This window comes from Vanellus vanellus (assembly GCF_965231255.1).
Source record: "Vanellus vanellus genome assembly, chromosome: 18".
NCBI lineage: Eukaryota > Metazoa > Chordata > Aves > Charadriiformes > Charadriidae > Vanellus > Vanellus vanellus.
Window position 1 is genome coordinate 11,464,834 of NC_138923.1, and position 14,672 is coordinate 11,479,505.

General features: G+C 40.4%; 1 protein-coding gene across 1 annotated transcript in view; it reads right to left on the bottom strand.

Moving 5' to 3' along the window:
- The window catches only part of STRBP (spermatid perinuclear RNA binding protein), a 32,921-nt gene that overhangs the window by 4,997 nt on the left and 13,252 nt on the right, over positions 1-14,672 (bottom strand). Inside the window, exons 5-15 of the mRNA XM_082492477.1 lie at positions 12,186-12,280; positions 11,669-11,764; positions 10,796-10,907; positions 10,110-10,207; positions 9,533-9,644; positions 8,740-8,832; positions 7,651-7,850; positions 5,210-5,368; positions 2,935-3,069; positions 1,958-2,098; positions 169-292 (exon numbers count right to left, since the gene is read on the bottom strand). Coding sequence (XP_082348603.1) covers positions 169-292; positions 1,958-2,098; positions 2,935-3,069; positions 5,210-5,368; positions 7,651-7,850; positions 8,740-8,832; positions 9,533-9,644; positions 10,110-10,207; positions 10,796-10,907; positions 11,669-11,764; positions 12,186-12,280 — 1,365 coding nt within the window. The remainder of the gene's footprint in view (positions 1-168; positions 293-1,957; positions 2,099-2,934; positions 3,070-5,209; positions 5,369-7,650; positions 7,851-8,739; positions 8,833-9,532; positions 9,645-10,109; positions 10,208-10,795; positions 10,908-11,668; positions 11,765-12,185; positions 12,281-14,672) is intronic.

The following is a 14,672-nucleotide window of genomic DNA, read 5'->3' on the forward strand; positions in this document are numbered from 1 at the left end:
GTACTGCCAGTTTTTCAGCTCTTTGATTTATTTAAAGCCCCATGAATTCTCCCTTCTGCTTCATCTCAGATGATTAAAAGCTGAAGAAATCACTTGCATAGGTGACTGACAGACATGGAAAAGAACACCTGAGCAGCCAAAAATTAAACTATTCATGTCATGCCTTACCTGGTGTTAGGTATCCAGTAGCAGCAGCTGCCCCAACAAATGCCCCTCGTGTTAAAGCACCTCTTCCTCTGCCTCGAACAGCCTGGACTGCTGCAGAAACAGCTGTATTGACAACCCCTTTAGTCTGCCCAGGGTAATAAAAAATAGCAATTCAGAAAGTGAAAGCATTGCTGGAGATACAAGGCCATCTGCATTAAATCACCACCTTTTAAAAATCTCTTTAAACATGTCCTGTGCGCCCGTCTTGTTAAAGGCAGAGTACAGGCTGGAGAAGTATTGTCCCAATGTACTTGGAGTAAGGGCAACAAGAAAGCAAGCATTTGACAGAAACCAAGCGAGTCCCTTGCCAGGCCAGTGACCACAGTGCACAGCAGTGCGTGCCCAGTCCAGCACATGCACTCAGACCTGGCAGTCGGCATGGTCAGGCTGTTGTTATTCACCTCAATTTTGGTTGCGTGGGTGTGAACGAACATCAGCGGCTTCTGCCCTCTCTCTGCTGTGCCTCGCTGCTGTCTTTCCCACCTCGCTACAAGCTTCCTCTGCTCAATCTACAACATTGTCCTTGCTTCTCTCCTACCATTCTGAACCCACAGAACTTCAGCAGGACCAGGGGCTCACCCCAAAGACAAGTAACCACCTTATGATGACACTGGACTGCTTTAACATAACTTTATTAAAACGCCGCCTTTCTTTTCCTATAGTCACCACCTACAAGCAAAAGAGCGGCAGGGAGTTCCAGAAGCTGGTGTTGCTCACTGCACCAGAGCACAGCTTTGCTGTACTAGACACCCCGCCTGCCCCATGAAAACAATAAAATCATGCAAATCCAGGGATTTCAAAGACAAGTTTGACAGTTATTGACACTGTTTACCTACTGCAAAAAGAATACATGAACAACAATAAAAAAGAGAAATCAGAATTTAGGAAGTGCCTGCAGAGGTCATTTTCATATCTTAACTGCATGTAGAACATTATCCTGTGAGGTAGTGTTTTCCTCACTTACTAGACTTTCAATACTTACCAAAGGTCTTAGTGGAGAGGACATAGTTACAGACCAAAACCAAGAGTTGACTTATCTTTTGTAACTGTATTTCATGCTCCAGCATGAAATGACAAGAAAATCCTAAATCTAACATATTTGCACAAGAGACACAAATTGTGATCCTCAGCCCTTCGTTCAGACTGTAGTCCTCTGGAGGAAAAACACTGCTGATTAGTTTCTGCTCTCTTCAACCTTAATATTAACAGATTTGACAGATCATTGTGGCTGTTAAATTTAATGGGAGACTTTTTGGAGCTTTTTATTATTCAAGTCTTCCTCACCAAACAAAATGGCTCATCTGAAAAGCTAAAAAGGTGCAAAAAAAGCTGCAAAAATCTCAGTTTACTCCAGAATGTAGAGTTAAGGCCTTTAACTGGCTCTAAATGACTCATCCCCTAAGTCTACACATCCTGTGTGATGAAGGAGCACACTATGGCGTTGGCCTGAAACACGACAGACTTCCACATCATCTCTGCTTGAACCACAGACTTCATTGTACCTCCTCTAGCTAATCAGCACTCTTTCTTTGTGCCTCCTTTTCTATTACAGTTCCCACAATATGGTCCCAACTACCAGTTTATGTTGTTATACTACAATAATTATTATAGAATAATAAAAATAGAAACTTTACATGTGTGCACAAAGCAAGAGCCTGAAATCACTTGATTCCTGTAGAAGTTCATCTATCATGAAACAACCCAGAGCTGTGATAACAGACTGGTCTGAAAAGCAAATAAGAATTCTTACCTGAGGAAGAATCTTCTTTTTCTTGTTGTTTGCTGCATTAGGCCCAGAAAACAGTTTTTCAAGTGCTGCTAATGCAGCACTTGCTTTTGCTACTTTCTTATTTGGGCCTGCACCTCTGAACTTCTGCCCATCTACTTCTACCTGAAAATGGAGACATGAGTTTATGCCTAGTATTTATCCTTGGGAGTACCATGCTGCACCCGCTCACCACGATGTGCCATCCATAAAGAACTTCAATAGTAAAATAAATCCTCAGTATTTTGTGTGACAAATCTCTATTGCTTCGAGACTATGAAGCTGATAAAGAATACCTAAGTGATCCTGTGAAGCCTTATACTGAATTTCGCCAATATGCTTGAGCTTCTCAACACATGAATGATACTGCCAGGAAACAGGAAATTTAGGAATCATTTGAGGCTCCCCTCATCTTTATCAAGGCTTTATATGCCAACATCTTTGCCTGCACTATATGTACACTGTTAAATTGTGATGCTGCCTCATGCCACTTTAGAGCCCAGTGCTACTTCAGAGATAGCACAAATAGATAAACAAGAGAAATCAAATGAGTTTACCCTCTGCTACAGTCATTCCAAATACCCCTGATAAGCTGGCAATAGGAGATTCAAATCAGATCACTGACATGGGGTTATCAAGTACGTTGACAAAATATCCAATTTGCAAATTTTGCAAAGCTGTGGATCTACTTCCCTCCTCCTCCTCATTTCAAGACATGAGGTAGTTTGGGGCTGTCAGAATCCAGTTTTAATTCTCATTGAATTTTCCTAAAGCATAAAAGACATTCCTTTCCCAGTCTAATCATCACAGCAGCAAAAAGATACAAAAACCTGAAAACATCACCACCACAGATGTGCATTGCAAAAAGCAAAACATAGAAAAGCTGAACTGTAGCAGCAAGCAGCTCCAAAGACTGAAGCACTGTTAATACCACCACCTACCAACTGTGTAACTCCACTCACCTCCATCACAAAGCGCTTGTCATGGCTTCCACCTGTCTCAGAGATGAGCTCATACTTCAGACCTCTTCTTTTTTCATTGAGCTCCATCACCGGGTTTTTGCCACTTGCTGTGAGTATAGGACCCTGAGTTCTTACCTAGAAAGACATTTATGGTGTTGCTTTAGAGCCTTTACCTCTTCAAAAGGCAGACAGACATCTACAGCATTGTGGCTTACAGGGCCCCACGGCCAGCCACTCGGAGAACGCCAGCGCTATCACCGTGTGAAGCCTCTGCAATAGCTTGTTCTTCCCAGCACACAGGCCTCAGCAGGCTTCTGGGAACAGACCTGGATTGGAGGCTGCCTTGGCTTCGGTATTACATGCTGCGCTAGAACAGCACATGGAAAGTCTCTTCTCTAAAGAACGTCGGGGGACAAACAATACTGGAAAAGAAGTCACACCCTCTTTATTTCGGTTGGTGAGAGTTACTGTCCTGGTGGCCTGGTCTGGTGTCTACTCAACACTTAAAATCACACCAGCTGCACTTAGAATTTCAACCCCGAGAGTATCCAATGCTGAAGCTGAGGCCATGGTGTCACGTTCCTTGAAATTGAAGGCTTTATCACTGAAAGGAGAGATTAGCCTTCCCAAGCTTCCACATATCTCTGCTGCTCGATCTAATTACGTCCTGGCACTACTGAGCTCTGACTGAAGAAGTCTCATGTCCCAGGTCACATGTTTCAGCAGAAATCCCTGTTAACTGCTAGGGAAGCAAGGAAGGTAAAGCTGAGCTCTCAGCACACCAGCACATCAGCCTGCGTTAGACTGCACTCAGCTACAAATACAACTGACTACTCAGTAATGAAGAAAATTATGATTAAGGGATGAAACCAGTGTTTTCCAAAGCAACTTCTTATTTTGGGTAAAGACTGTGAGTCCTAGTACCAGGACCTGCCCTTTGAAAGTAAAGTGCCTTGAAAGTGTAAACTTAGAAGCCCAAAGTCATGCAGCTTGGGAAGTATCTTGGTCATCTTAAAATATTACCCATTTTTGTGATAAAACATAATAAATTTTAAAGGAAAAATAACAGGTCAGTTTGCTGAGTATAGAATATCCCCATTTCCTTTCCCTGTAAATGTCTCAGTAGACTAAATACATATGTGATTTGAGTTGTCCATGATTACGCTCTGTCTGGAAATCAAGTGGCTTCCAGCTGAAGAAATTAATGTTTTAACATCTTGACAAGTATTCGAAGAACAGAACAATTACTTATACTTAGAGCACAACCCCCCTGTAATCCTGGAAAAAAGTATCAGCTATCAGTTATCAGTACAGCCCCCAGAGAGCTTGCCCCAGAGCTATCAGGCAGACAAACAAATACACAAATTAAAGCTGTTACTCTGTCTTTTCACAGGATGCTTCTCTAAAATCCCTGGTGGCAATTACAAACACTGGTTGAGGAAATCAGGAAGAGAAGGATGAAAGGGGTGACATCTAAGCATGAGTTTAAAATCTCCTGGTTTCTCAATGGTGAAAAGAAACAAACACCAGAAATATTTTAAGAAAATATCCAATTAACGTTCTACAGCCCCATCACAGCTTGATTCCTGAGGACATTCAGCCAAAGTTACTAAAGTTACTGGAATTTTATCCTTTGAGGAATACTCAATTTCTCACAACTTCAGTGAGAAAACAAGCACAGCATGCTCCTTGTAGCACCTGACTTCAGCTACAAGCGCCAAAGTTCAAGAATATTATACTGAAAGTAGAGCATTTTCAATGCACCATTTTCTCGTCCATTCAATATGCATAGAGGCATTAGGTTTTCTATTTCTTAACATCTCCAAATGATTTTTTATATTTTCATTGGTCTTCATGCGTATCAGTTTAAAGTACTGTCTATGTAAGTATACCTTTTTGACAAACCCACTATTACAAAACAGAAATTGTGAAATTTGCATTACTAGAGCCCAAAGGCACCAAACAAGATGGATCTGTCCCAATCGTAAGACCGTACATAAGCTAAGAGACGCCACCTATCTCAGAGTTTATGATCTTATGAGGACAAGATGGTTACCCCACCTTAAACTTGGGGAAAGGAGGCACAAAGATCAGTTATTTGTGACAAAGTCTATGGCAGATCTGAGACTGGAAACCATCTCTTCGTTCCTCATCCACCACCCTAACTAAAATGTCATCCTCTTCTGGGAGAAGAGAAAAAAACTGAAAAAAAAACAAAACAAAACACCAAACCCCATACCTCTCCATCACTTGTACTTTTTAATGCAATACTCACCTCTAGGGTAGCGGAGGTGTCAGCTGTGGAATTTCCAGTATTATTGCTTGAGATTGAAGACGTTGTTTCATTTTTACCTTCAGTATCTGATTTTTCATCAGAACTCATACACTCCACATCTGCATCAAAACCAGTTGGATACCCCATCGCTTGCAAAACCTACAACAAAGCCACATGAAATGAACTGTAAAATAGGAGGCAGTGCAGAAATGAATACAAAGCCCATCACAACACAAAAGAACGTCCTCCGTACACTCGATAGGTTTCCAAAAGTGGAATCAACATAAACAGAATTTTAGTCTCAAAGAGCAGTTACTCATGAGCATCATCCATCATGGCGAGAATTCCTTGTAAAATAATAGATTAAGATTCAGAAGTGCATCCGCTGGAAAACACTTCTTAACAGTACAATAAGGAGATTGTTCTGCACACCATTCTTCCCATCTCTCTGTGTATATGGAAGGATCAAGAGATTGACTGTGAGGCAAACAAGACAAACAGCCTTATGAAAGGATTAAAGCATTGTACTTCTACAAGATGGTACTTCTGGCGTTTCCTAGGAAACGGCAGGTGACAGCCAGTAGGTACCCAAGTAGGACACAAAACCTATCCCTGAAGCTGGAGGGCTCATACCACCTCCCTTGCTTACATCTTTCAGGAGCACCAGAGGGTAGATGCTTCCAAAGCAGGTGTACAGGGAGCAAGTTCCTGAACCGAGGTGAGAGGTGAAAGAATGCCCAGCCAGCACAGTAACAACCTGTGTGTCTGCACTAAGCCTACCTCTGAGTGAGCCACACCACAACCTCCAGGCTTTCTCCTTGCTGCTTACACCTAGCAGCTGGAAACCAAATGAAGTTTTACTGGTTAAGGTACTATTCATCAGTTCCTTCAAAAACATCCTCCACTAGCAAGGCCAGCCTCTCCTTTAACCAGCCACCAACCCAGTTGCGCAGAGGTACCAGACAGAGGCCTAAAAGAATCTGAAAAGAACCTGAAGCTCCCCTGAAAATTTAGTTCCAAGAACAAAGTTTGCAAAAATCACTATGTTCCAACACTGAATTGAGAACTGCATGGGTAACTCCAGGCTCAGCTCCTGTACAATCACGGTACATTTGGCTGCACTTTCAGAGCTTCTAAATTTTAAGAAAGTCATCTCTGGAAACTGAAATGGGCACACTGTTCCCTCTTATAAGTCTGTGAAAGCAGGGCCCAGATGTGCTAGGAAAAGAAAGAAAAAAAAAAAGCAGCTTCTCTCTACCAAACCACCCATTTCCTCTTGGTTTGAATCAGGGATGTTTTGAAGCGTAGCCCAGGATTTGTATATGTGTAAATTTAGAGAAAACAGAGCTGCGTAGGCACCAGCACAGATCTGACTGACGCAGAGAAGTTCAAGGGTAGAGAAGTCACAGCTTTTCAGGGTAAGTTTGGTTGTGGTTTTTTTTTTGTTTTTGTTTTTTTTTTTAAAACAACTGCAGGGAGAAGGGCAAAATAAAAGAATGAGGCAGAAGGTCTGGAAGGACACACATGCAGAGAGCTACTTTTCCTGGAGGAACAACACATTCCCTCAGATACTTCTGGACACTTTGAACTTGAAAGGACATGGAACAATGGGATTTTCAAAACTGAAATCAAAGGAAAGCAGAAAGTTGCCAGATGAAGCTTCTAAAAAGGAAATTCTTGTTCAAAACAAAATGAAGCACAGAATGACAGATGGGCTTGTTCCTATCATAAATGCAGTTCTATTAAAAGAGGTTCTCTTTCACATGAATTGTCTTGTAGGAAACTTTCATTTCTTCCACAAACCCAGCGGGCTTGGTCTGCTTTAGCAGTCTGAACTGTCCTCGTGCAATACAACAAGGACATTCATGTTGGGAGGTTCCAGTACACACCTAAGCTCTGTCCTGTAGAGCACCTACAAGAAGAGCAGTAGGTTGGCTAGTACCTGAACGACACTAGTCTCTTACTGAAAACTGGCCTGGACATCCATCATTTATGTCCATTGTTTATCCCAGTGTACAAAGGTACTCTTCAGACACTGAAGACAGGAAACAGTTCCATGTTTCCAGGAGCTCACAACCCAGGAATGGGCACAGAGAAGGAAGAGGAGAAAGAGGGAGCCACCAACACGCCATTTTCAAACCAAAAGGAGGAAGGAGCAGAACAGAACTGAACCCCTCCAGTCCGGAACTTAAACACCACATTGAATTCATTGTCATTTGAGCTGACCTGCAGAGCCCTGGAAAGTTATCCCTCCCCTCCGCTAGTATAAAACCAGTGATGCTTTTTGAACCATGCCCAGCTGTCTTTCGAGTACATAGGAAACTCGGCTTCATCCAATTATTTTTTTTTTTATTTTGAGGTTGCATATTACTAGTTCTAACAATATTTCATACTCTACGTTCCAAGGTCTGGGGTTATCAGATTACTTCAGGCTGCCTTACCTTCACTGCCACATGGAGCTTGGCTGTTTTCTTAGAAGGTCCTGATGCTTCATATGTCGTACCATCAACATCTACAGACATTGTGAAGACTGGGGCATGGACTGGACCAGACTGTGACAGCAGCTTATACTGAAGCCCTGGCCTGATTTGGTTCAGCCTCATCAGAGCATTCATGAGATCTATTGCTTTACTATCTAGTACTAGTACAAGATAGTAGAAAGGGGAGTAGGGAAGGAGGGGAGGGGGGGGAAGAAAAAAAAAAAAAAGATGAACAAAACAAGATGAACAGAAAAATGAAACAGTTTGCATTTCAGTGCCTTCTGAACAACCCCTCAGCCTCGCAGAGGTTGAGGATAGCCCTAATGCTGTTAAGTCTTTAATAAGCAATTCTACTTTTGGGTAACAACTATAATTACCCATTTTTTAATATCATTAACACAATTCTTTTGCAGCTAGCTATTTTCTTCCTGGCTGCTCTAAAATAAGTAACAAGTTTTACAGGTAGTGAAGAACCAGATCCAGAACTGGCACCAAAGTAGCACAATGAAAGCAGCCCCCAGAACTGACTGCATCCCAGCAATGCTTGCTGGGACTTCTACTCTGTGCAGATACGCAATGTCAATGTTTTGTAGATTAAGCATTTTGTTTTTCTTGTGGGAGGTCTTGAGAGACCAACAACTAGCTCTAGAAGAGGAAAAATGCAAAAAGGCAAATCTTCACACAGGAAGTGACTGCAGTATTTTGAAAAAAAAAAAAAAAAAAAAAACACCCAAAAACAAAACAAAACCCCACAGTACAGGGACATTATGAATAAAATACCTCAGCTGCTTGGGCAACTTCAATTTTACTGTAGCTTTGATGGGTAATCCCATTTAAAAATGCAAATCATTCAGTGAAACACGTTAGGGGAAATTCAGATGCACAGTAAGAGACATGTTTGACATTCTGAATGTGGGGTGATTGAGACAACATTTTTTTGTTCCAAAGGCTTTTTCACATGCTATTCCACACCAACACAGAGAAGCTTTTAAACCAGTTCCTACTATACAACAGAGCTCTGAAAACAGTATGGAGAAGTGTTGCACTTACTTTTCCTCAGATTACGCTTCATCTTTTTATTTGGATCTTTATCATCCCCGACACTATCTTCAAAAGGTCTCTTAAGAGCAGATGAGCCTGTACCTAGGGTATAAATTTCCTTGTAATATGGATATGCTATTAGAAAAACAAAATTCCACAGCAGGAGTCTGATTAGTCCCATACTGTTCCTTGCATGTTCATACTGAAAAGAACTCAGCTATCAGTCAAAGCTTTCTTACTGCTACACCTAAGCTAATATGATCTTATTACTCCCTGCACCATGCCATGCAAGATGTCTGTTCCCAATATCATGTGTGACATAAGTAGTGTAATTCTGCAGTGTTTGTTTTTACAATTAGTCTAATAGTATTGGTTTTATAAAAAAATATACATGGAAATTTATTTCTATTAGATGTATATTGTTTTCTAGGAAGAATTCTTGAGTAAGTCTTATTACAGACACTCATATGCTTTTTGACCAGTCTATAGGTTCTCCTTCCCCGGCATAAGAATCAATAAACACTACATTTACTCTTCAGAACCCAGACGACTTTGTGCTTAATGAAAATCATCAGCTATATTCTAGCTGTACTGCTGCTTCTCTGCTGGTACTTCTAGAGAGCAGAACTTCAGATTTTCTCCTAACAATTAAATATTTAAAAACAAAAACAAAAAAACCACACATTTAACACCAAAAAAAGCCTTCACCTTGCATTCACAGCATAACTCAGGAATTTCACCCGTCTAAATTAACCCCTGGTTTACTGCCCAATTAGTGATTTTTGAAGCAAACAATACCTACCTTCTTTCTCAGTTACTGACCAGGAATACTTCTGAAATGACTTATTTGATGGGAGGGGATCCATTTCCAAAACCTTATAGATCTGACCAAAGGCTGATAATCTGAGGGCATGCTATAAGGGGACAGTAGAAACGTAAGTTACATCACAGCAGTACTTTACCATGGCTGTCTAAGTTTCTAAATAAGTTTGTAGACACAAAACCACTTCTATTAAAAGACAGCTTCTACGCTACTTTCTATGATAGCTATAGAAAATGCTAATGTCTAAAATTTTAAAACATATTAATTTCTGTAACACAAAGTGCAGGGCACTTTGACAGGGACCCTACTCAAGGGCTCTGTGCCATAAGTACTTGAAGTAGGATGCAGGTGGTGCACAGACACTGGACTGCCTTTTGTAATGGTCAGATTTCATACACGTTTGACTCTTGCACTCATGAATTATCATTAAATCACACCAGAAGAACTGTCAGGATTGCCATTAAAATAAGCTATCCTGGCGGAGAATAAATTGTATTAATGAGCTGAAATCTTCGCTGTTACGGTATCTAGCTCCTCAGAAGTATGAGTTTTCTACCTGAGCACTGTGCGTAATGGCTTCTTTTTGCTGAACTGTCATGTAAGACAAAGCATCTGTTGGCTCCCGTTCACAGGGGTCGTGCAGACCAGGGCCCCCTAGGAGGAAATGAGACAAAGCGGATTATTGAGAGCAAACGTGAAGCAATATGAAAATGAGGACTGATGGATATTGCAACAGCTAGGCTCGGTCTTCAGCAGAGCAGGAAGCACACCTTTTTCATCATACAAAACAAGCTAACCCCAAGATTTTACTCCCTTGCAGTGGTGGCCACAGAACTTACCAGGGTTAACACTGCACACGTACAACAGCATGAACTAAAAGCAGTAGGTTTAAAAAAAACAAATGATTTGGATACATCAGCAGATTTCAATGAATCTACAGAAAGCAGACGGTCATTAAATCTATTTATTTGTTTGCAACCCCTTAATGAGATAGGGGTTAATTTCTAAACAAACCTAACATTCCCCATCAACTTCTATTGCATTAGAAGTGCTCATTCAAACAGTTACAACCATGCAACTTTTTTTTTTTTCTTTTAATTTTAAACAAGAAACCATTCATTTAGCTCTGCTGCAGATTAGGAGTTCAAGACAGGCAATTTTCATCTAATCATACAGCAACAGCAAAGCATTAAGGCTGCCTGATCAACCTTATGTGATGCTGAAATTAATTTAACCCCTTACCGGGAAGCAGAATTCCAGATGCCAAACACTCCATCACTCGTCGCAATGCTTCCCCAGCACCCAAAGGTCTATTACAAGTACCTATAGATTTTTCACATATGAGCTCGAGTGGCTAGAAGACATTAAATTACAATTAGTATGGACACAAGGGTAACTGTAACTGCAGTTGAACATGGAGGGGTAGAGGGCAAGAATAGCAAGAATATTCACATCAGCTTATTTAATTTTTAACGCACTACAGGTCTAACTGACAGAGACGGCCATCCCAGAGGACAGTTTGTGGCACACAGATTTGTTCCCTGCGGTAAGTCACCTTTTGAGGAAAGCAACGGCTCTCCATTAACTGCCCAGGAAGTCTAAAAGGAGGAGGCTTCCAAAGCCAAGTCACGCGAGTATCTTCCTCCTCTCAAAGGGTGATCAGTTCTATGTGAGAGAGCACACGGCCTCCCCTGACCTACAAAGTGTCCCTCTCCGGATATGCAGAACATTTGGCTCTCTCCAGACTGGCTATGGTGAAACGGGATCCTGCGGTAGGAGCAGCACTCTCACAGCAGCAGGGTATTTTTGAAAAGCTAAACTTGGAGGAAGCAAGTGGGATTCCATTGCAAGCCCATGAGGATGTGCAAAGCAAGCCCACAACGTTACGCCTCTTTCCATGGTATCTGTACATCTTACAGACTGAACAAATACTCGCATTCTTTTTCCTTCCCACAAGCACTCTTCTACACAGGTAAGAGTTAGAGGGGAGTAGAAGGGGGGGGGGGTTAAGGAGGAGTTTGACACAATGCACTGTTTTCTCCAGTCCAGACACTGCTACAATTCTCAGGAGACCTGAGACCTGACCCTGGGGCCTTCAACTCTTTCAGTACTTACCCATCCTTTCAGTGGTGCCCATGTGGGGACTCTGTTGCACAAATCCCGCAGAATACGAAGGACAATTACACATGATTTTAGTCCATTTGCCCTGGCCTAAAACAAACAAAATGATTCCAATACACCTGAAAAAACCCGGCCTTCAATTTTGATTTTCTTTTTAAATGCACAGAGTCCTGGGATAGATTTTTTAAATAATAATTATTATTACTTAATACTTAATCAGCTTCATGCAAAATAAAAACAGTTATATAGAAGTAAAATACTTCAATTTAGAGAGACATGTAAAAAAGGAAGCAAAATGCCAAGATTGCTTTTGTAGCCTCATGACAACTCTAGACCAGTCGGCTGTCTGCCTGTCGCGTTTGCCCTTGTACAGTACAGCACTGAATCCGGAATTCTAGACCTTCGCTCTATTAGGGGCTAGCCAGAAATTAAAGAGGCATTAAAATTAAAACTGTCTCAAATTAAACCTCGTAAGGCTACAATAACAACAAGGTAAGAACAAATAGCCAACCTGAAACCATTTGGCGTGCCGCAGAGACGCCAAGGCCTCCAGGCATTTCTGCCTGTCCAATAAGTCCGGAGGATCTTTCATCGCAACATTATCTACTGGTAAAAATGGGATAAAAAGAGACAGATACAATTTGACCAAGGGTTTTCTGTCACAATTCGAAAAGAGCGGCAGCATCTCAATGAGATAATAAGACTCCCAGAATTTAAGTGCACCATGTTATTTAATTTAAACAAGCCATTAAAGGTAGTAAATGTGCACATGTGCAACAGAAGCAAAGGCATTCACTCCTTGTAAAATAATAGTAAAGATGGCCACTGCTACAGACGATCTGGGATCTTATTAAAAATGTAGAACACATTTCGGGGCAGAAAATAGCTATATAGCACTTTTCCTTTTTTTTTTTTTTTTTTTTTTTTGGTTGGGTTGTATTGGGCTTTTTTCCCCCCCTCTTCTAACCCTTCTTTGTGACTTTTATTCCACAAAAGTGGTGCAGAATTTCAGAGACAAGTTTCTTTTGATTCTTGTGGGGATATAAAAATAACTGTAAAGAAAAACACTGAATATATTTGAAATATTATTGCATGAACAGTACTAGCCAATGTAATTCAATGAAAGAAATATACAAGAAATGATAGCGAGAAATTTTACAGTTTGATTAGTCTTTCATATAACCAGAACATATGAAAGAAGGGAGTAAGTTTGGTAACTTCCAGATTATTAACGTATTAGAGAGGTAGTCCCCTCATGTAAACATCTGCTCTTCCCAAGAGCAACTGAAGTCAACAGAGGAAATTCAAAGAAGGATTTGAGAGACAAGACACGTATCTTCTGTGCAGGTTTACACCTTTTTTTTTCTTCCCCCCCCTTCTCTTTTTTTATCCAGCATGCAAACAAACTGCTTTTAGCAGTCACATCCAATTCTATATTGAAGAACACGAGGCATGAGTGCTTTCTTCCCTAAATAATTACTTTTTTTCTGTTTTCCCAAAGGAGTTATTAGCATCCAGATTCTCTGGAAACTGCACAAATGACAGACTTTGCATATCTGTGAAATCAAGTTAAAAAGACTTTAGTTTTTAGCTGACATGAGAAGAGCATATTGGAAGAACTAAGTGAATCCACGGCTCAGTTAAAACCTTTGAGTATGTTATTCTCCTATGAATACACAATTACTCTTAATTTCAAAATAAATGATTTGGATATACAGTCTTTTCATTATCCATAGAGGTCAATTCTGCAGGTCTTGAGACCTGTGCAGGTCCGAATGAGATACAATATCCATTCCAAATTGAAGACTATGCTAGATAAGCAAAATCCAGCAAGACTTATAAAATACGAGGGCAAGTTCAGAGAAAAAAGTATCATTGGTTTGTAGTACAATTTATTAGTAACATCTCAAAGTATGTTTTTATAGGTTACTTTGGATAGTATTGGTTGCACGTGCAATTGCATCTTTAATGTTAAAGTTGCTTCACTTCCTATTCCATTCAGTGGGAAGGTTACTCTGGTAAAAGCACATTATGGTACGGTGGATAAAAGAGCCCAAAGCCAAAAAAAAAAAAAAAAAAAAACCCACAAAAAACCCAGTGTAAAACTGAACAGAACCAGGTATCTTGTCTGACAGTTCATAGTTGCAGTTCGCACCTGCTGGCTCTGCTGTCAGCAGAAGACTTAAGTGCTATAAGCTTATTTTCTAACCCCAATGAACTTCGCAGCAGATATTTGCATTGTTTCTTATCGTCCTCATCAACAGTATTATAATATTGGGATTAATAACTCCTCTTGTCCGTTTTCCAAATAAAAGCTGCAAAGTCTCATGGCACTGGATTTCTATGAGCACAAAAGGTCACTTTGAAACACAAGATTTGCTTCTAAATTTCCTTTGCAGTTTCATTATTTTCAGGAGTAATGTTTTGTGGCACACAATTACTAAATGTATATGAGTGTAGCTCTGTAAGAAAACTTTATTGTGGACAATATAAACATCTGCTTAAAGCTCATGTGTTGTGTAAAACAACTACTGTCAATGGATGATCAGAATCTTATTTTAAAACGTTAGAAATGGCAAAGGTGACTGATTGCAAAATCATTAATTTCTTGCAATGAACCGGATCTTTAAATGCCTAGGCATTTTTACTTAGTATGGTATAAGGCTTTGCTGAAGCGTGTTGCAGCCATTGACAAAGTAAATGAATTTTTGCTTTAAACTACACAACAAACAGAATGCTTGTAATCTGTCATTCACGTGAATTAAAAGGCTCTTATATTCTTATAACACGTAATCTGTTTTCAACAAATTAGACTCTTACGTTTTCCTACAGGATTAAGGCTATTTCCAAAGGTCTAAATTACAAACATCTCTGAGAATTTTGCCAATTCCCAATTCAGTACTAGTGTCCTGAGCACCTATTGCAGATGTTGCAGTCAGCCAACTTTTGGGTGCAAGATTCTATTAAACAGAAAGATGAAGAGAACAGGCAGTGAAGA